Source organism: Mycteria americana, chromosome 6 (assembly GCF_035582795.1).
Source record: "Mycteria americana isolate JAX WOST 10 ecotype Jacksonville Zoo and Gardens chromosome 6, USCA_MyAme_1.0, whole genome shotgun sequence".
Classification (NCBI taxonomy): domain Eukaryota; kingdom Metazoa; phylum Chordata; class Aves; order Ciconiiformes; family Ciconiidae; genus Mycteria; species Mycteria americana.
This window is the reverse complement of record NC_134370.1, coordinates 39,259,379-39,279,753: the sequence shown is the minus strand read 5'-3', so window position 1 is coordinate 39,279,753 and position 20,375 is coordinate 39,259,379. Positions and strand designations below refer to the sequence as shown.

The following is a 20,375-nucleotide window of genomic DNA, read 5'->3' as shown; positions in this document are numbered from 1 at the left end:
AACTACCCACAATACAAATAATTGCTATAAATACTTAATGTGCATTCCTCTAATCCCTTTGTCAGAGCCACAGCCTCTCTAGACCAGGGTAATGCATTTCAACTTTCAAACAAAGACTTGGTAGCGGCACGCTTGGGGGGGGGGGGGTGTGTGTTTATAGATATTTAAAGGTGGTTTTCTTACAATCAAGGTGCTATAGCACTTAGGAAATGCACCATGTTTTTGGTGGGGGGAGAAGAGGGAGAAAAATAATGATACACTAAATACAAGAGGAAACACTGTCAAACTGCATGCAGTTATCAAAAGACACTAAAAAAATCAAGTTTTATTAAATACCTTGTACTATTTAAAAATAATATTTAAATGTGCTTGTGATAGATCTGAGCTTTAGGTACCTGTAATGACAACAGTTTTGTAGCTCCAAGGAACTTACACATTACAAGATACATATTTTTATACATGTTTTTATTAACGGTCATCCAAAATCTCAGCACATCCGAAAGCTTCAGCATCATTCACAGAACTGCATAGCGAACACGTTCAGCTACGATACTATTTGTATTGTCTGATGGAAGAAGGGCTTGAATACCATTTATTTAGTCAAGGACAAACAGTCCTGCGGAGCCTGCAGGCAGATGTAGGGAAAGACAAAGTCAGGTAACACTTTGGGCCTGCCAAGCAATAGGGTCCCTTCAACCTAAGGGTTGTTGGGAAGAAACACAGGTAAAAACCAAACTGTTCCACAGCCCAGGTTGCACTCAGAGGGCTGCCTCATGTGCCCAACATACTTCACAAATAATCATCATGCATTTAAGGAAACAAGTCCTGAGGTTCAAGTGGGGCTTTACCAAATACCTCTTGTTTCTCAAATGACCATGAAAGAAGGCATTGATAAGGAAAGGTTGGTCTCAGGCAGAGAAGCTGTTCCAGTGGGTGGATGTTAGTCATCAAAGTCGATTCTGATGGGACCACCTGTCAGGATGTGGTTTGCCATGTGACCAGATTCGTCGTCCTCCTCCTCCGTCGCAGCCGACCTGCGCACCCGTCTCCGGCAGCCCTGGGCACAGCGAGAGCTCTCGTCCAGCGCCCCGCACACGAGGATGCGGCAATGCAAGAACACCTCCTGGAGGGTGGTGAGACAGCAGGCCAAGTCAATGTGCAGCTCTGGGAATCAGACTGGCAGCACTGCCAGCTCTCAGAGAGCACACGAGCGACATGATTCCCACGGTACAGCCATTTCTGTCCCTGCATCTACAAGGTCCTTATCCACCATCACTATCCACAGCCAAACTGGCTGCTCCATGTATTTTCTTATGTGCCCAAGGAAAGGGCACGTTTTCCAGAGTGCCTGGCTGAGATCTCAGAGCATGGTGTCTGTCTGTTAGCCAAGAGCTAGACAGGGAATATGAAGGTGTGAAATGATCCTCCAGAGGAAGGGATAAAAACGCCAGGAATAAGCTTGGAAGAGCTTGTGTAGGAGCTGCATGGTAGGAAGCAGGCCAAGAACGCATGAAGCCTCACAAGGAGATAGACTGATAGAATCGTGCAAGAGAATTTGACATGAGCTGAGAAAACATAAAGCTAGGAGACCGAGAGGCAAAGGAGGAAGACGCAGGTTGATGAGGGGCTAAGACCGGTAGTTGAGGGGAGAAGGAGAACACAAAGGGCAAGGAGACAGCTGCCTTTTCTTTCTTCACAGTAAAGGCAGACAGTGACAGGATTGCTGCTCCCTGCCCTCTAAATGACAAGGAGAGTAAGCAAGATCCCTGCAAGCAGCAATTAGGGAGGCAAATATTTGTGAATGTTTGGTCAATGGTGAGGTTTGAAGCAAAATCCATTGCACAGGCCAGGAGGATGTAGGTTGGAGGCAGCAGTAGCAGTCAAAGGGCCAAGCAAAATTTCTGGATTTTGAAAGATCTCATCTGTTTTAACCCTACTGAGGCTCTCCAGGAGCTGGAGAGGCAGCTTTATGCATTTTAGAGCAAGCAGCATTGGCTGAGCATAACAATAGTGACTGAAAGACCTGATTTCTTCTAGCACACAAAAGGAAAGCTATTTGCATGAGGAAAATGATATTATTCTTTGACTGTCCTCCCACTACAAAGCTTCTGCCCCAGAGTGCCACCAGCCTGGATGGCCTGGTTTCACATTGAATTAAACAGTATGGTGGCCTTGTATCTGGAAACCTGGTATCTGTACTCACAAGAGCTACAGAAGATATAAAGTTGAAGAGATTCAAAACTATAGACCATCTTGTTTTAAAGATGGGACACCACATAATGTGCCTAACAACCTGGGTTTCTGTTTGGTAACTGGGAACACTTTTCTCGCCCAGCATACAAGGGTCTGCTAAGACTACCCTGGAAACAACAGCGATTTTAACCTGCTATGGTGCTGATGTTCCACAACTGTCCTTCATATTTTATTTAATTTTAGTTGTTTTCATCACTCTCGCCTAAAGTACCTGTGTCAGACTCCTGAAAGACACAACTGCTAGAATAGGCACAGCAGCATCTGCCTTGGGCCAGCCATTCCTCCCCTTTGCACTCTAATACAGCCAACTCTGTGCTGAGACTCTTTAGTCAGATCAGGGCTGATGCAATATCTAAGAGGTGGGTTTTGAGCTTACCTTGTTGTCTTTGCCCACAAACTTGAACACAGGAACCTGGAAATGCTTGGCAAGATGGTCCTTTGACGTGTACTGTTTCACCGAATCATCAGAAACGCAGCTGAGGAAAGCAGAGGGATAGGCTTTAATGGGTTTCCCAGAAATGGAAAAAGAAAGAGAAAAAACATCCCAGCCTATTTAACCAGAGAAAGGAAAGGAGGGCTTGGCTGTCTCAAGCTAAGCTACCATCCATGTTACTTCCTCTTTGGCCACAGGAGAAAATTCGGGAATGATGGGGGAAAAACACCCGTGATGATAATAGCATCTCCAGACAATGAACAGCTCAGCAGCAGAGAGCTGGCAGGACGTGGTCCAGTCCCATCGGCAGAGGTACTGCCAGAGAGCTGCAGGCAAGTTTGTCCTCATTTCACCTTCCTGTGCAACACTCTGCAGCGATCAACAGAACTGTTATACAGAATATAATGTATTATGTACTTTCTGTAGACACATATATATGCAAAGAAATCGCACTTAAAATGAATAAGCTTAAATGAATTACCCACGTTACTAAAATATCACAGATTATATTTAAAAAAAAAAAAAAAAAAAAAGATCTACTTTGCTTTACATCATTTACATTTTTCTTCCTGCTGGACTTGATCAGACAGCTCAAATTCGCTACAGCTAAAATTCATAATTTCCATTTCTCCAGTCATGCGAGAGGTCACAGAACTGCAAGAAAATAAACTACTTTTATAAAAAGTTACATTTCAGGTGCAGTTTATTTATAAACTACTACAGCCTATTGCAAAGCCTTAGGCATTTTGAGAGGCCCAGATGCTGCTTTTATATTGCATTACAATGCAGCTTGTTCTTTCTAGCAAGTTAATTCCAGAAAGGTGGGCTTTGCAAGATATTAAAAAAAGAAAAAAAGGTGGTGGAAGGGACAAGAGGTAATGGTATGATAGCTGAAGGTCCTACTCTTGCAGCAACCTTTATCTTCCATCTTTACACCAGAAATATGTAAGGCATTGTCAGAAATGCTGATGTTTGACATGTTTAATTATCAAACAGCAGCAAACCCCACATCTATATGTAGCTCTGCTTTCACTAGAACATGTATTTGGGAATCTCTACGCTGTTCAGCTGACTTGGCTCCATGGGCGTAGAGCAGTGTACGTTCATGGGAGCACTAAGCATTGGTCTGATCCTAGCATTATTTTCACCACCATGTATTTCTGTAGCTTTTCTCAGCCAGTGGAGGTCACGGTCTGAAGGGATATCTCTGTCTGCAGCGCTTGTCTAGTTAACTTGCCTGGGAGGCAAACATAAAAAGTCATCCAAGGGGAGCTAATAAATTAACACTGTGCATCTAGAAAAACTAACATAGATTTCTCGCCCTTCAGGCCAAATGCTAGATGTTACTAAGTTGTTTAGGATAAAATGGCTTTTAAAAGTAGCATTCCTGAAGGCATCTGATTGTAAAGAATGACGGTTACAGACTTTTCATAAGTGACTGGCTGAGCTTTGGGGCCATAAAGTCAACTCACAGGCATGTCCTCATTTGTGAGCATATAAACTGTGATGCTTCTTGGACACTGGCTCATACTGACTCCTAAATCCCAGGTTCTCCAAAGGTTCTCCACACTGGTGGCAAGAAACCTACTGGTTTGAGGCTAGGGAGAGGGAAAATGGAAGAACAAGGAGAAACCAGGGATACATGGAGCCACTACCACACCCCTAAGTACATCTTACGGAGGGTTCCAACAAATGCATTGTGGCATGACAAAAAGAGCTCAGAAACCTCATGAGTCACAGGGTCAAGCCCTTTTGCATTGTGCGTGGGGCCATACCTTGTCCCACCCTCCTAGGAAACCTCCAGACCCTGCTTCCCACCTTGGAGAGGTGAGAAGGGGCAGGGAGCACAGGTATGGAAAGAAAATGAGTGATCCTTGTCAGGATATGGGGAAAATAACCCTTTCCTGTGCATAATGTGCTTGGGTTAGGGGAGCAGAGAGTGGCTGTGCCATGAGAGCTGTGCTCTGACCCTCTTATTGGGGGGTTGCAAGGTGGAAAGGAAGGCTCGGAGAATAAAATAATCACTTCAGCCTACAAACGAGGGGCAGCCCGAGGTGTAACAAGATGAGCCTTGCAATGGAACTACGTTAACCACGTCATGCTCAGATAAATTGCAGCTCCTGACCACATCAGATTACAATGTATTGCCCTCAGTGACATGACCTTGCTCCAGATGCCCCAGAGAGCTGCAATGTTTAATTGCCCATGCAATTGGTCAATGCCTTTTATTTATTTTTGTTCTGAGAAAGAGGAAGAACAAGATCAGAAGTGGGAGAGCTGCTTTGGGGCTGGCTGGCTGGGCTATATAGGGTGTTACAGAAACTGCAGGGAAGGATCTGGGAAAATCCTGACTTCCAACATGGTCACATCAGCATAGGGAGAGGGTTGAGGTGTCCCACAGAAGGCGGCTCCCACCTCTTGCCAACTGGAGATGGTAGGGAATCAGAAGGGAAGAAAGCAGGAGAGGGATTTTTCCCATCCCTCAGTCTAAGATATATCCCCTCAAATTTAAACAGTGTTTCCCTCTGGAAGCTGCAGTTAACTCCTGCAGGTCTGATCCTACATAAACTGATTTAAAAATCCCATCTTTATTGCCTTGGGCTTTTGGGGCTGAGTTGATGGAAGGAAACTGGGTTATTACAGAACTGTTTGGAGCAGGGACAAACCAGCAGTGTATTCAACTAATTTTACTTTTTAATTGCTGCAAGCACATAGAGACACAAAGAACTCCAGTTAGCTCAATAGCACATCATTAGCCTTTGGTCTAGGTGAGCGGTCCAATTTAAATACAGCACAGTGCACGGGGGCTGGCATGTCTGGGGACACTGGGGCCTGCAGTGATAGCTGGAGAGCGGAGCAGGCAGGATGAGGCTCCAGCCAGCCGGCTCCAGACCACTTTTCCCTTCAGTGAAGTTTTAATGCCCTCTGCAGGATAACAGTACCAAAGGGGCTGCTGGTGCCATAAATCCTCCAACTAGTGCTGTGGTGAATTCAAGAGATGACATTTTCTGCCTTCTCCCTTCTCTTTCGGCTCAGGTTTTGGCCACTGTTTTGAATCCCATCATTTTCACTCATGGTGGGAAATGAATGAATGTTTAGAGCCTTGACTCTGAAGGGTTCACAGGAACAGCCAAGCCAGGGAGTCGATAAATCAATCCTTTCATTATAAATCTGCTTATAAACCCCAGAAATGTCAGGCACAGAAGAACTGCAGCCTAGGATGGAGGGAAAGCAAGCTAATGCTAAAACCTTTGTCAGAAGGAAATGAAAACAGTATTTTTCTACTCTGTACAAAATACTCTGTACCCTGTACTCTGCAGGACTCTTTTGCTACAAGACAATCACATAGGATTTGTCATCACCAGCTGTAACAGTGGATGATTTAGGCTGGCAGCTGAGGAAATCATTGTTGTCCTCATTAGATGGTTTGGCAGACAGAACACAGGACTTAGATGAGTGCAGTCCCTTGACTGTTAGGCTATGACGCTTGGGTATGTCTTAGATATTACTTTGGCTGGACTTTCCTCCCTAGAGGATAGCAGACTGGTTCCCAACTGTGATAATTGCACTGTGTTGTCTGGTTAAGCTGCCAGGCACTGCTGGATGCAAACATCCCACAGCAGCATTGCACCATGGCACTGTTGTGTTAGCACCCAAACAAGTGTCTGAAAACAGGGGTCATCTTAGGAGCCACAGCAGAGCCCACAGCAATGCTCCCCAAACCTCTGACACAAAACCTGTTACAGTGAACCCACAGTGAGTTTTTTACTAGCATATCCTGGAAAGATCACTAAACCCAAACACCTCAGAAAATTACAGCCAAACTGAGGGACCCTAAGCTTACTGCACTGACAGGCATCAGAGAGAGAGCAAAGCAAGGGGAGCTCCTGGAGCTCCAACCAGGACCAGCCATGGAGTCTTCTGGCTCATGCTATAATAAGGCCATTATGGGAAAATTAAGAAACTTGCTCCAGTTGCTGCAGCGGCTGCATGGCAGTGGCACACAGCCGTCGGGCGGTTGTGCCAATTAGTTTGGCACTCTGCGGGCTGGCAGAGAGAGGATATCAGGAAAGTTGTCTTTTCTACTGGAGCCAACTCAATTATCCACAAGGCTAGTTACAGGGAAATATGTCCTGTAAAGGCTGCACTTGGAGTAACCTCTTTCACTGCCTCCCACTGTTTCTCCCAATCACTATTGATGGGACAGGTGGTTTCAGCTTGATGGCCTGGCTGCTGGTGATTGCTAGGAACACAGCAGATAGGCTGCTGTGGAGAAGTGATAGTGTTTCCTGTGTCACACAGGCAATGCAACTTAGCCCCACTGCCAATTCCCATCTAATAGCCAGCAACGGAGGGAACAGTGAACTCACCCATCTTGAATCAGGTAGTACTTCAGGATCTCGTCGATTTTTGAAGTGGGAGTGGCAAAGCAGCTCTCTACCAGTGTCTCTAGTCCATTGACATGTACCAAGGGTTCAATCCCAAAGTACAGAGAGTCCCGAAGCTTAAGGGTGGGAAGAGCACCCCTGTAGGGTTCATCAAAGTCTTTGTCTTTGAAGATCTCAAGAGTGAAGGGAAAGATGCCCTGGTTGCGGCTCATGATTTCCAAGGGTGAGTTCTTGAGGTTGGGCACATAACCTTCAGAGATGGTGTACCGGCGTGGGAACTCACAGGTCACCGGGATCAGCAGCTTGCTGGTGCGGACAATGATGTCCCCATTGCTTCCTGGAGTCTGCTTTGGCAAGCCGGTCACCAGATTGGTGGCAATGATTTTATCATTTATTACCTGCAGCAAAGAAAGTAGTTTAAGGGAAAGGGAAGATCATTCAGAAAGACCTCTCTGAGTTCAGACTAGGAGCTGAGTTTACCTTGTTCAGGAAACTCAGACATTAACTAGCCACTGAAAGTACAGCTTGTGAATTTATATGCAGAATGATGTTCATCCTTACCTATGACCTCTGTCAGTTTGCTGTCAACTTTGATGCACTGTACTCCTGCATGAAGCAGAGGAATTTGTTTCCAATTGCTACCCATCTGCTAAGTTGAGCTCTCTGGCTCCTGACCAGTTGCCAGGATAACCTTTGAAACATTATCAGGAGACCAGATTCTGTTTCAACAGGAGGGTGAAGAGTGACACCACTTGCACTTTCTGCACCAGAATGATGGTGAAGCTGCCTCTGTGAAGCACTGGGTGAGCAGAAAGCAGTACCCGTGCTGACAGACGCACACGACTGGAGAGGAGATGGAACAAGCGCTCCTACTCTGGGATGCCACACAAAGTCTACTCTGAGGCCAGCTGCACGGCAACACAGGAAACTGCTCTGATGGTACAGCTAAATCAACTTTATTCCCCAAGTAAGCCATAGCCGAGTCCCCAAATCTGAGAGATCCCAAGAGACAGGACAGCAATGGGTATACATACATCTACAACAGTGCCACAGGACTTCAAGGAGAAATGGATGTTGACGTGAGTGCCATTGGATACTCCTTTGCAGGAAGTGTTGATGAGGGAAAGGTCCAGGCCTCCAACCAGGTCCTTTGGGATGCTCACTTCAATAGAGCTGGACTTGCACAGCACTGGAACTACAAGAAAAGTCCCCAAATAACAGTCTGCAGTACAAAACTATCAGGGAGTATCAGTATCAGGGAGGTGGGGAAGGCCTATACCAGTTACTATTGGGGGAAGGAAAAGGCAAACATACACTACATTTATGATACTATCTAACCATAGTAATCTAACTACCTGTCTTACATTCACATCTACACAACACAAACCTCCCGAGCTACCACTGCCCCAAATTCTCCTGGTGCAGCGACACCACAAAAGACGATGACGATCACAGCTATACTTGCAGCAGAAATTTAGCTATGCAGTATTTCCAGCTATACTTAATACTCAGCACAGGTTTGATAGATATCTCTTGCACGGCTATGTCCTGGGAAGAGCCTTTCCCAGATGTGGATATCAAATTCACAACACCCCAGGCAAAGCCATTTTTAAGACCCTTTATCAGGTTTTACATCAAACCTGGAACATATCAAAACAAGACAGAGTAATTCCATATAGATGCCAAGCTAAGATGGAAGCACCTCAAAATGCTGTAATAATATTTTTATAAGCAATAAACCCAGCTCTGACAAACAAACCCAATTAGCTCACTCATTCCACCTCCTTCTAACCTTTGAATTTTAATACAGATCTCCATGTGAACTTTTTTTAATTAAAATTCCATTACATAAGAAGTGGAGTAAACATAGAGATTGGACAAAATGAAAAAGGAAAAAAGAGGGAATAATCTTCAATTAAAAAAAATAATTGCTATATGTATATTCCTTGAGTATATACATATCTATTCCGTTAGATACAGGACAAGCGTACTGGTGCATATATTCTGGTCTCAGTCAGAAAAACAAATCCTCTCCAGAATTTCCATTTATCATATTTTAAAATCACATGACAAAACTTTTTGCAAATATACTAGTTCCCCAAGCTTTTTCCTAAAATTAATTACAGTCCCAATCCTTGACATTCATATGATCTGCCTTCCCTTAGTTTCGATCAAGTTAATTATATAATCCAGGATTCTGGATCTTGGATACAAAGCACACTGCTAAAACATGTCTTTTACCCCCCTTAAAAAAATTCTCATGTCCCAGCTAAGGTATTTGTAACAGCTACTGCGTACCTGCAGGGAGTATTTTTTATTAAAAGTTGATCTTTTCAAGGTGATATGCTAAAATGTATGCAGTGTGCCCCTAGTAATGTGCTCTCATAATGACATTGCTGGGTTAGAACAGAAAATTAAAGAACTAAGAATTACCTTAACTTTTCCTCCATCTGCAGTAGAAGGCAAGCGGGAATAACCGAGCATGTCAAATGGCAAAGCTCACAAGGAGACAAAGGGACTTTGAGAACACAGCGCAATGCAGAGATTAATATCCTTTGGAGAACTGATTGGCTCAATTTGGATTTAAAGCTTCACTGTTCTAGTGACTCCTTGATGAATAAGAAAATGTAATGCTTTTGTAAAAGTGTAACTCAGGGTAAAGAGTTTGGATCCCAAATGCAACTCTCCTTGGTTCAGGCTATCTCTGTTTCTAAACGTTTTTGATTGGCACAAAGGGGAAGAAAGAGGAGATACCTATTTAACCTCTGCTGTGGCATTGCAGGAGTTGTCTGTGTGGACTCCACCACCTGGGCACAGAAACAAGTGAATGAAACCTGTGAGCAGATCCACTTTTGATTCAAGCCAACTCATCACTATTCAGGAAAACACTCTGGGAAACCCCTTATACTACCCATCTCAGAGTAACTGGTAATGTAATTCAAACCACCCTAGACATTTGTACACAGAAGATCAATCAATACTGAGAACAGTGTTTCAGTTCTACCAACTTAACAGTGGTGCTGCAAGCAGAGAGACTGCGTGCATCAGCGTGATTCAGCTCCGAGCAGGCCTGATTCCCCCAAGACAGACTGCCAGCAACAGCATTGTAGGGGGAGCTGAAAAGGAGCTGGCAATGTAGCTGTGACTATACACAGACACGTTATTCCAGGGCAAGTGATGAGGTCCCGACTGCCAGGACTGAGATGCCCAGCAGAAATGAGTTATCCTAGGTGCCAAGGAATCCTTTTATTCACTATTTCTTGCATCCGTTCAGAGAGCTGCACTCTCTTGACTTGCTGTCAGCATTCATCTCTTGTATGCCTGCCCTGGGCTCACCCCAGCCTGCGAGGCTCCCGAGAGCCTCACCCAGTCTTTGCCAGTCCAACGTTTCAGTTCTTCACCTGCAGTGCACCTGTTAAGTACTGGGATACACTGCAGTGCACCTGTTAAGTACTGGGAAAGCTTCCTCATTACTGCTTTAAACTCTGCTTTGCACCAACGCCTGCAAGTACCCTGGCCCTGGTAGGAAGCTTCTGAGGCAAGTTCAACACTCATTTTGGTGTCTGCTATTGTTCGCACCATGTTTCTTGTCCAGCCTGTGGCTCCTTCCTTGGCTTTTCAAAGTACAGCTGCTTGGAGCAGGGGTTATCTTTTTGCACAAACTGTTCAGTAGAATAGGCTCTCTGGTGCTGGGGAGCCCTGAACCACAGCTACAAACACAAATAAACTACACCATTGTACCCTGCTTAGCTGCACACAAGGCTTGAGCATGGGAGAGGGGAGAAAAGCATTTCACCATCACGCTTCAGAAAGAGGTGGGGTACTAGGATGGTCTGCAAAATTCCAAGCATTTCGTTGCCCGGTATCTTTGTGGGAAAATTGTAGCCAAGGCTGTGATTTCTGTGGAAGATTATTAATGTTTGTTCTGAATGTAGAGACAGTGCAGGGGAGGGTTGATAGGCTGCAGATCCAATTGCTTCAGGCAACTGTGCCTGCCCTGCACTGTATTGTACCACTATAAACCTGATTAGATGCCATAAAAAATTGTGTGGTACAGTTCCAGATATATTTGGTCGTATCTGCTCAAAATTGCAGACCACTGCGTGGGGACATAAATTCATGAAATGCAAAAGAACAAGCAATCTTGCTTTATGAGATGTCATATCCCGAGCTCTAGCTTCGCACCCAGCAGCGCTACTGCTCTCATTAGCAGCCTTAGAAGAAGGAGAAACACTGGCTGGGAAATGCATGGCCTTCTAACCCTGCTGGGGTTGCCTCAGGGAGCCAGGATTGAAGAAGCCAGCTCTTTTCTGGCTTGTATCCGTCAATCAGACCTTCAATCAGTAAGTATAATCACAGCTCTTGGAAATCCCCATCTCCTCCTCCCCACCTGGCTCTGCTGGAGCAGTAAGCACTACTGAATCCCAAGCGTGCAGTGCTCACCCCTGGAAACAGTGCCCTACATATCTAAAAAGCTTAAAAAGCAGAAATTTCATCAAGTAGAACCATTCCAACTTCCTCTCTGAGGCATACCTGCCCTGTTGGCCACCATGAAGTCTGGATCTGTTTCTCTAACTGATGTCTGGGCACTTTGTAACACATCAGACTACAGGAGATTCTGAGCACACCAGGTAACAACAGCTCATTGGTATTATCTTAAGGCCAAGTGAATCAGCCCATGTCAGGCTCCCTTTTCCTGGCATTTTAGATCCTGCCCTGGCTATGGCCCGAGTCCAGCCCATTAGCAAATTCCCATGGAAATGTCTGAAAGCAACCACACAGGTTCCTCATGGCAGACCTTCCAAGGCAGACCACAAGCAGAGAGCTATGAGCTCTGTCTCTACCAGGGCAGTAGTGTGCCTTCTCCAGCTTTGTGCTGAGCCTGACAGGTCTGAGAAGTGGCCAGGCAAGTCAGATGAGGCCGACCAGAGAGCATTACCTCTGTCTGCCTTTCACATGCCCACATAGCTCTCCTCAACAAGCAGGTTTGACTGTATGTCCCTTCAGTAGAGGATCAGAGTAGACATTTTCTCTGTAAGACACGCAGGCTGTGCGATGCTTTCAGCACCTCAGGAGCTCAGCTAGCTATGAGATTACAAGACCCAGAAGAGTTCTGGGTGCAAGTCCTTGATTGTAAGAAGTCATTGCATGGGGAGCTACAGACCCTCTGCTTAATTCTCAATGCCCTCAGGAACTTATCCCTGACCCTCTGCTCCCTGCACTCCCTGCTACAGGGCTAAATTGACCCCTGGGAGCCTGGATGTATTTGCAAACGAAATCTCAGTCAGCTCTTGCAACCCAAAACAGGGACCACGTTTGTTTCATGTGCATGCTATAGGTGCAAGCGAGTCGGCAAGAAGGACTCCCTGCATACAGGAATGGTGTAAAGTTCAGATGGAAGATCTTCCAAGGATAACATTGCCCATGCCTCTATGCAGCAGAAGCAACAGTCAATTTTTGGACACTTTTCCAAGGGACAGCAGAAACACTTAATATCAGAACTAGTGCCTTGCTTCAAGACATAGGAATGCTTACTGAAATGGCTACAGAGATACTTGGGCAAAAAAAAGGCCTCTCTCTTTAACCCCATTCTTGGAAGGGAGTGAACCACTTTAGCTGAAATTTTAAAAGCCCAGTTCGAAGCATGGAAAATTTCAGTTCTAATAGCATAAATCTGGCAAAGGCATACACAGCTGAAGCAGAGCAATATAATGGGAGATGTTAAGCAATCTTAATTGTAAGTGAACACTGCCAAAGCTGCCTGTGATGCAAGATGCACCCAGCGGGGTCCTGTGTCTCTGTTCTCCTGCCTGGTAAAAAGAGCAATGTCTCCAGGCTCTCAGTTTTGGATAATCTGTCATTAATGACAAAGCTCCATTAACCAAACTGGAAAGGACAGACTAAGAGAACACAACAAAAACAAGAAGAAAAGTTCCTTTAGACATATTTTGACTTCCAGGGGACAGAGGCTGTCAGGGAGATTTTGTTGACCTACCTTGGCAAGTGTGGTTGTCTTCTGACAGAGCAAGTCCTCTAGGACATTCACATTGGTATGTGCCTTCCACTTCAATACAGGTGTGGCTGCAGCCTCCATTGTTATTGTGACAGCCTTCGATTTCTGCAAATGAAAGGAAAATCAGCACACCCCGCTCCTCAGACAGCTGTGTGGCAGCTACGCAGGCCCCAACATATACTCCTGGCTGACTAACAAACAGTATGACCAACACAGAGCTCGAAGGCAATGGTATGGCGGGAGCTTGATTCCAAGAAAATGCACAATTAAAAACAGGTTTCCACTGCAATTTCCTGCGTTTGTCATTTCACCGTGAAGTTAACAAGCAATTTGGTGAAAAAGCTTACCAAATTAAATCACATGCTGGAACTGGCATACATAAGAAGGCTGAATATGCAATCTTCAGCTTGGCCCTTTCTAACTTCTGACACATCCTCTTAAGCTCAATTTTTATGTTGTTTCTTACTTCAAAAAGGTGGGAGGAAAATCCTCTTAAAACTTCTACCGTGTGGAACCATACTCACTCCCTTAGTCATCCCAGAATTAAAGCCCCAAGATTTGCAGAGGAGATGTCTTGGGGAGGACAGACTCACAGGTAGCCAGCTCCTGTTCCCATCAGGGAACACCAGAGAGAAGATGATGCGCTCTTTGCCTGTGGGTTTCCCAGCTGTGATAGAAGTGGGCGTACTGGATTCCTGCATCCCCTTTGTAGGCTGAGGATGAAACTCTGCTCGTAGGAGTTTGTTTAGCAGGAATTTGGTCAGTTTGTGAGTTCTAGGCTTAGAGGTTGGCTACCCTGAGGTGTATTATCACAGGGACAGAACGATGCAAGTTCACAGTATAAGGTCAATTCCCCTCCTAATTTTCCCCCGTTCTAAAGTGCAGAGGAGAGAGGGCAGCACAACTAATTGAGGGATTTGTCAAGTCTTACATCTTTTCTGTTCAGGTGAGGCAATTCTCTGAGGATCCGAGTTTTCGTGTAAAACATATTCCTAGCCACAACAGCTGCAGAAAAGAGCCTGAAAGGTCATCCAAATACATTCTGAAGATTTGAAAATCTAAGGCAAATGAGGCCATTTCAGTTGGTTTTGGCTTTCTATCAGAAAAAAAATATCAGAGTATCATGATTTTTTTTAAAAAATAACCTTCACTGCTTAGTTTTTGTTAACCCTTTGGAATGAATAGTGCTAGATGTTCTCAGTAAAACAATAATACATATAATATAAACAAATCATAAATACAAAATATTTCTCCCTAAGCCGGCCATCAGAAATGACTGTGTGGTTTTCACTGAAATGCAAAGAATGGAAATCCCATACTCAACCCTACACACTGTATGGAAAACAACAGCCTGAACACTTCACGTGAGTTGAAGTAATGGGTAAAGCATTATAAGGGAAATCTTGAGAGATACTCTTAACCCTACTCAGCCTCACCAGCTCATGTAATCAGGCTAAATCTCTTGCATTTGTTCTTTTTAGCCACAGCTGTGAGGTGGCTCACAAGTAAATAACATACTCTAATGGCTCACAAAGCTGAGGGCACATCTTTAGAAATAAAACTCACTAACAAGATTGTAAAAATCCCCAGCAGCAGTGTTAAACTCATGAAAAGCACCATCCTTCTTACAGAAGGGGAAATTAAATGATATATCAAAGGCCCTAAAATCCAACTTCGGGAACAGGAGAAACAAACGACTTTCCAAGCACAGACTATTCCAGCCCTGTCAGAAGAGTACAGTGCTCAGGAATAAAAACTGCCATGTAGCACAGCTGGTTTACGTGACAACCCCCCAGCTCAGTGCTGGATGTGGAAGGGACAAAGCCCACAGATCACTTTTGGCCCCACACAACTTAACACAAGTACACAACAAGTACTTAAGGAGCACTCCGCACAGCAGCTTTCTCCAGGGAAGTGTCATTGTCTGGATGAGTGATGTTTTATTAATAGAGCTCAGAGAGGAGATTTTCACAGAAACGAGATGAAACGTGCTTTGGTATCATAGAGGGGGAAAACAGGGACAAAAACTGCAGCTGGGACCTATCTGTCAGTGAACCATAAAGAAGAGTGGAGTCCAGCCCAAAAATACAATAGCAACCCCTCTCTCTCCCTGCACCACGGATATCTACCACAGAGCAGCTAATGTAAGGTTGCATGCAGGCTGCAGCTGTATTCAGTTCTGGCAATCAGGTAGCTCAAAAGTGAGGCGCATCTGTAGCTATTATTCTTGTCTGAGGCCCCACAGTATCTGTGAATATATAACACAGCAGCTTTGCCTGTGGGGGCCACGGTGCTCTTTGCAGCTGACCACAGAAAACATCAGGCACAAGTCAGCTTTTGCTGGGTTTTCGTATTTCTGCTCAAAGGTGTTTGTACATTTGTATAAACCTACAATTTGGTCTTTAGGCCCCTGCTAAGCTACCAGTCTAAACTCATCAAGGGTTTTCAACCTGGCTGTGCCACCACTGGGAAGTAACTGTAGCAGCTGCACACAGCAGAGCCCACAACTAACTACTTACAAAAAACGAACAGTCAAAATGCAGCCCTAATCTCAAATCTAGCTTCTGTTTACAGACTGGCACCCCCTCTCTTCAATCTCTATCCTGGGAGGCTAAGTGATCCTCATACTCTAGTCTAATGTCATGACATTACCCCACACCTAATGCTAGCTGTCAAAAACCAGCAGTGCTAAATCTGCCCCCGCACAACTATCATACAAATCTCCAGAGCCGAATCCCAGCATCTCCAGCAAGAACTAGTTCTGTCTGGAAAACCAGTCTTCCAGATCCACTGCTGCCTCTCCCCCCATGGAGATAAATACAAGCAAATCTAACAGAAATGAACAAGGCAGGGACAACAACAAGGAGACTCCTCTCTGCTTGATTAGAGGGATATTTCAGTAACAACCCCACTGGCAAGCACAGAAGTGGTATGAGTGACATTTAATCCCAGCTGCAAGGAACCAAGAGAAAACTAGTGCTGCAAGGGAAGGGGAATGATTTATATCGTTTCCGGCAGACTGTGATAGCTGATACCTCACCTTCACAGGTTTTCCCATCACTTCCCAGTGTGCGCCCGATCCCGCACTCACAGCGGTAGGAGTTCTTCAGGTTAACGCAAAATTCACTGCAGCCTCCGTTGTTCTGCTCACATTCATTTTCATCTGCAAAAAACACATTGTCAGAACATGCTCCCTGATAAACACATGGCTGGCAAAACGGGGCTGCTACATGGGAGCGCTGGTCATGGGAAGCATGGACTGGCTTTCCTGGCCTCATGACCTGGATCAGGACAACAGAGATGAGTAATCCCACTAAATGCTAAAGATTGCTATCTACTGACAGTAGCAGAGTGTTTTGCCATGCTGTGTCTAACTCAGGAGCAAAGATGACCTGGGGGGAAAGACAGCATGCACACAAGCAGCCATTCCAGAGTGAAGATGGACACAATCCCACTGGGAAACTTCCAAACCAGTTCCACATGCTAAGGGAGTTCCTATTTTCATGTATCTTCTCATCCTAAACTATTCCCCACTTCACTCACAAAGACATTAAAATGAAGTTAACACGACTTCACTGCATGGTAAAACTAGGTGGAATACCAGAATCAGTCAAAAATAAACCCTATCTATTTTTGTATCATACCTGCTACTGCTGCACGTATCCTACAGCAATTTTAAATGATTCAGCCCTTATTTAAAAATAAAGACACAAGAATGAAAACCAGCTGTAAACATGTAAATAAAACTGAAATCAAACCAAAACATTTTAATGAACTCCATGAAGCTTCCCCAAGAAAAGTCATGTCATGAGAAATTTCATCATTTTGGCTTCTTGCCCCAGCTCTGGCTGCTCCCTGTCCCGTAAAGTGCAGGTGTTCTTGCAGAACAGAAATGTCAGCTCACCATGGTGAGACCTAACCGGGGTGCTGGTGCCATGCAGGCCACCACAACCATTAGTTGCTCAGACACTCTGTACCAAAGATGAGACACAGAGCTCAGTTCTGAGCTACTCCCTCTGAGGACTCAGCTCCTCACTGCCCCGCGATGGCCCTCCCTGCTCTGCTCTGCTCCTCTGCAGCCTTCCACAGAGCTGTGGGTCCTACCTTTCCAGCTCAGAAGAAAGAGGAGTGCCTGAGCTGGCATCCCACACTTTCTGGAGCGGACTCTGGAGAAAGGTTGCAGAATAACCTTGTAATAGGCCTGGACTGAGTTTTTATAACCTAAAGCAATTTACCCATGAATAGTACCTGTGTCAGGTTTCTGTGCTGGCTGCATTCAGCTCTAGATTAGAACCCTCCAGGGTGCTGGGGGTCTTTATTGAGGAAAAAGCACAGCATATGTTTTTGAATCGCTTGGTAAAGCTCTGAAAACTCCTCCTAATTTTCTCTGTTTAAAGGCTGAAGTTGTCTATGTCTGTCTGCCTTTTTTTTGAAAGTGCTTTGTTCTCTGAGATTCTCATTCTTCAACCCGATTTAATCTCTGTGTGCAAAAAGTGAATCAAATAGAGAGGAAAGGACAGTCATTGCTATTGCTGAGCCACAAAACTAACGATTCTCTTAGGCAGGCCAGAATGCTGAGGTTATCAATCGAGGTTCACATGGGGTTTCACCAAAACAGCTTAGAAGTTACCATTTACTCGATGTCAGGCACTTAAAACCAAGAAAAAAGAAAAATACCTTTTTAAGAGACAGGTCAGAGATGAGCTCTCTTAGGTATAAGTGGTCCCACACATACTCAGTACCCGCAGCTTGCAGCTGGTGGGTGTTGTCTCCTTCCACAAGCAACACAAATTGAGTATTTTTAGCCAAGGAAATGGCTGGTACCCTGCTTTGGGAGGCAGGAAGCATGTCCAGGAAACACACACAGACACTTCCCTTTTCACACATGTGACAGGCTCCACACTTTCCCTTTTAATAAAACTAAAGCTGCTTAAAAACAGAGGATGATGAGGGAAAGGGCTACTGGCAAAGGCATAGAGATGCTGTTAGAAGGTCCTAGAGCTTGGCTTGGTCAAGGGCTGTACCCAGCAATTCACCTTGCCGGTCCTCCAAGTTCTATAACGCACAACAGATCCGTCCCTGCTCTTTGGCACCAGTGACAACCAGCACTTCTGGGACGCTGGCTGGTTTTCTTGACACTGGGTCGGGAGAGTGCTGAACTGATTTTAACCATGGCTTAGTCCAACATGGATCCAGGTATTCAAGAGGTCAAAAGCAATGCACTGAGTTGGTGGATCCATGACAGAAAGTCAAAGACCTAATCTAACCCCTAAGTAAGTTTGCAAATTAAAACGTAACTTAGGATCAGCAGTTCTACTCTGGGATTCAAAGCATATAATATACTGAAGAGAAGTCAGCCTAGCACAGGGAGGTTCACAGACAGAGCTGCTTAGCATTACTGCAGTATCTTCAGCCCCCCTCTTAGGGTGAGCTGGGAAAGGAAGAATATTCTCCATACAGGAAAGGCATAGGAAAGGCTAATACAGCTTTGGTTTCTCTGGAAGGCTGGCATGGTTGCTCTCAGATAAGTGATTGCGCAATTACTCAGCACAACAGAAAGTCATTAGAAAGATGAGTGAGTCATACAACAAGACAGGCTGCAGGTAGGTAAACCAGTGTGATTATTACAGCTGAGGTGTTGTGCCATCTGGTTATCATGAAGAGAAGCAGCAGTGCACAATTCCTGCCCAGCCTGGCTGTGGTGGGGTGAAGGCAGCTGCGGCACATGCAGACAGGCTCAGAACTCAGGACTCCTGTGTGCCTCCCTGCTGCAAGAAATCCTTTCCTGCGAGCCTGCCACACATTTATTGAGTGCTGGTGCTTGTCAAGGGCACTTCTGTGCCTGAAGTCTTGCAGAGAAGCAGCCAGTAGATGCTTTTAGTTAGCTGAGAGAGCTAAGTCAGCCACTCAGCTGCAGAGATGTGGAGCAGCTTTAGCAAAACGGTTCTGTAGAATCGGTGTAAGCAAGTGTAAATCTGCAGCAGGGCCAGGCTGCTCTCTCCACAGATTGTAACGACTGTGGCCCCTACCCTGATGCCCACAGACATGAGGAGTGTGAAGAAAGAAACCACCCACGCCTGCTTTGTCAGCTATAGTCCTTATGGAAGAAACTTATCTGCCATGCAGCCTGCTGGACCAACTCTGCTCTCAACTTCTCCACCAAATCAAGCCTCAAAGACAAAGATGAGGTCCTACTTCCCCCGAACACTAGCACCCCTTCCTCCCTCCACGCCACCTCTTCCTATCCATAGGTGTGGCCCTGCAGCTCCCCAACAGCCACCCCTTCCCAGCCCCTTACATCACCCTACAGACCATCTTTTTCCTAAGACCTCGCAGCCCAGGTGCTCTCCTCCCAGCACCACACACAACCACAGCTGTCATCACCTCAGGGGTTCACAGGGATTCCCTCACAAATCCGTGAAGCCCACGTTCCCCGCTCTGCTCTCACTTACAGCCCTCCACCTCTGTCCTGGTCATGTTAGTCTCTGCCAATGCAGTCACCAAGTGTCAGCCCCCCGAATACCACCTTGTCATGCTGCCTAGAACCACTGAGGCTGTGCTGTGACCTGCAATTCTTTGACTCTCCTCAAACCCCAGGCCTGGGCAATGCCCACAAGGGCAGCAAGTATGGTGAACCTTAGTGCATAGCCCTATGCCAGCCAGCAAAACTTTTCTTGGAGGAAAGAGGTATTCAACAGAGCAGGTGAGAGGAAATCTCTAATGACAGACTGCACAGCCATTCCTGAATACCAATGAGGCTGTACCATGATCTTGCAAAGAGACTCTGCTACTGACAGTGAAGCTGCTGCCTTCAGCAGCTGGACCGTGCAGAAAGCACATCTAGCCTCTGTACATGCATAGCTCCAGCGACACCAGAATGTATTCAGTCATGGGATGTCCTGTCTCACCCTGCGGGGAGAGATCTGGAACCATTTACAGAATCAAAGACCTGTTCTAGGCAGTAAGGGGGAAAAACTCTCAGAAAACTTATCCTTTTTTATACTGCTTTGTAAGACAATGGATTGAGATGCGAGCAATGAAACAAAGGGGAAAGAAAGCATCAGTAACTGACACAAGTTATTTCCACCCTTACCAAGACATGTCTGTCCATCAGGTCCTAGTGTTGTCCCCAGGGAACACGTGCAGTCACTGGTGTCCAGGCAGGAGCCCTGGCAATCCACCACATCACAGATGTCATAAAAATCTAGGGCACGACAAGAATGTTGTCAGCACAAACCTCTGAGCATGCACTGAAAATCCTGTATTTGTACCGTCAGCTTCATGCCCT

The 20,375-nt window shown here is 45.5% G+C and overlaps 1 protein-coding gene across 4 annotated transcripts in view; it reads right to left on the bottom strand.

The window, feature by feature from the left end:
- Nucleotides 1–371: 371 nt before the first annotated feature.
- The window catches only part of OIT3 (oncoprotein induced transcript 3), a 30,207-nt gene continuing 10,203 nt past the window's right edge, over nucleotides 372–20,375 (bottom strand). For all 4 annotated transcript variants that reach the window (XM_075505410.1, XM_075505411.1, XM_075505409.1 and 1 more), the window contains exons 3-9: nucleotides 20,181–20,291; nucleotides 16,128–16,250; nucleotides 13,070–13,192; nucleotides 8,109–8,269; nucleotides 7,057–7,472; nucleotides 2,630–2,729; nucleotides 372–1,123 (exon numbers count right to left, since the gene is read on the bottom strand). In XM_075505410.1, the coding sequence (XP_075361525.1) occupies nucleotides 941–1,123; nucleotides 2,630–2,729; nucleotides 7,057–7,472; nucleotides 8,109–8,269; nucleotides 13,070–13,192; nucleotides 16,128–16,250; nucleotides 20,181–20,291 (1,217 nt within the window). In that variant the 3' untranslated portion in view covers nucleotides 372–940. The remainder of the gene's footprint in view (nucleotides 1,124–2,629; nucleotides 2,730–7,056; nucleotides 7,473–8,108; nucleotides 8,270–13,069; nucleotides 13,193–16,127; nucleotides 16,251–20,180; nucleotides 20,292–20,375) is intronic.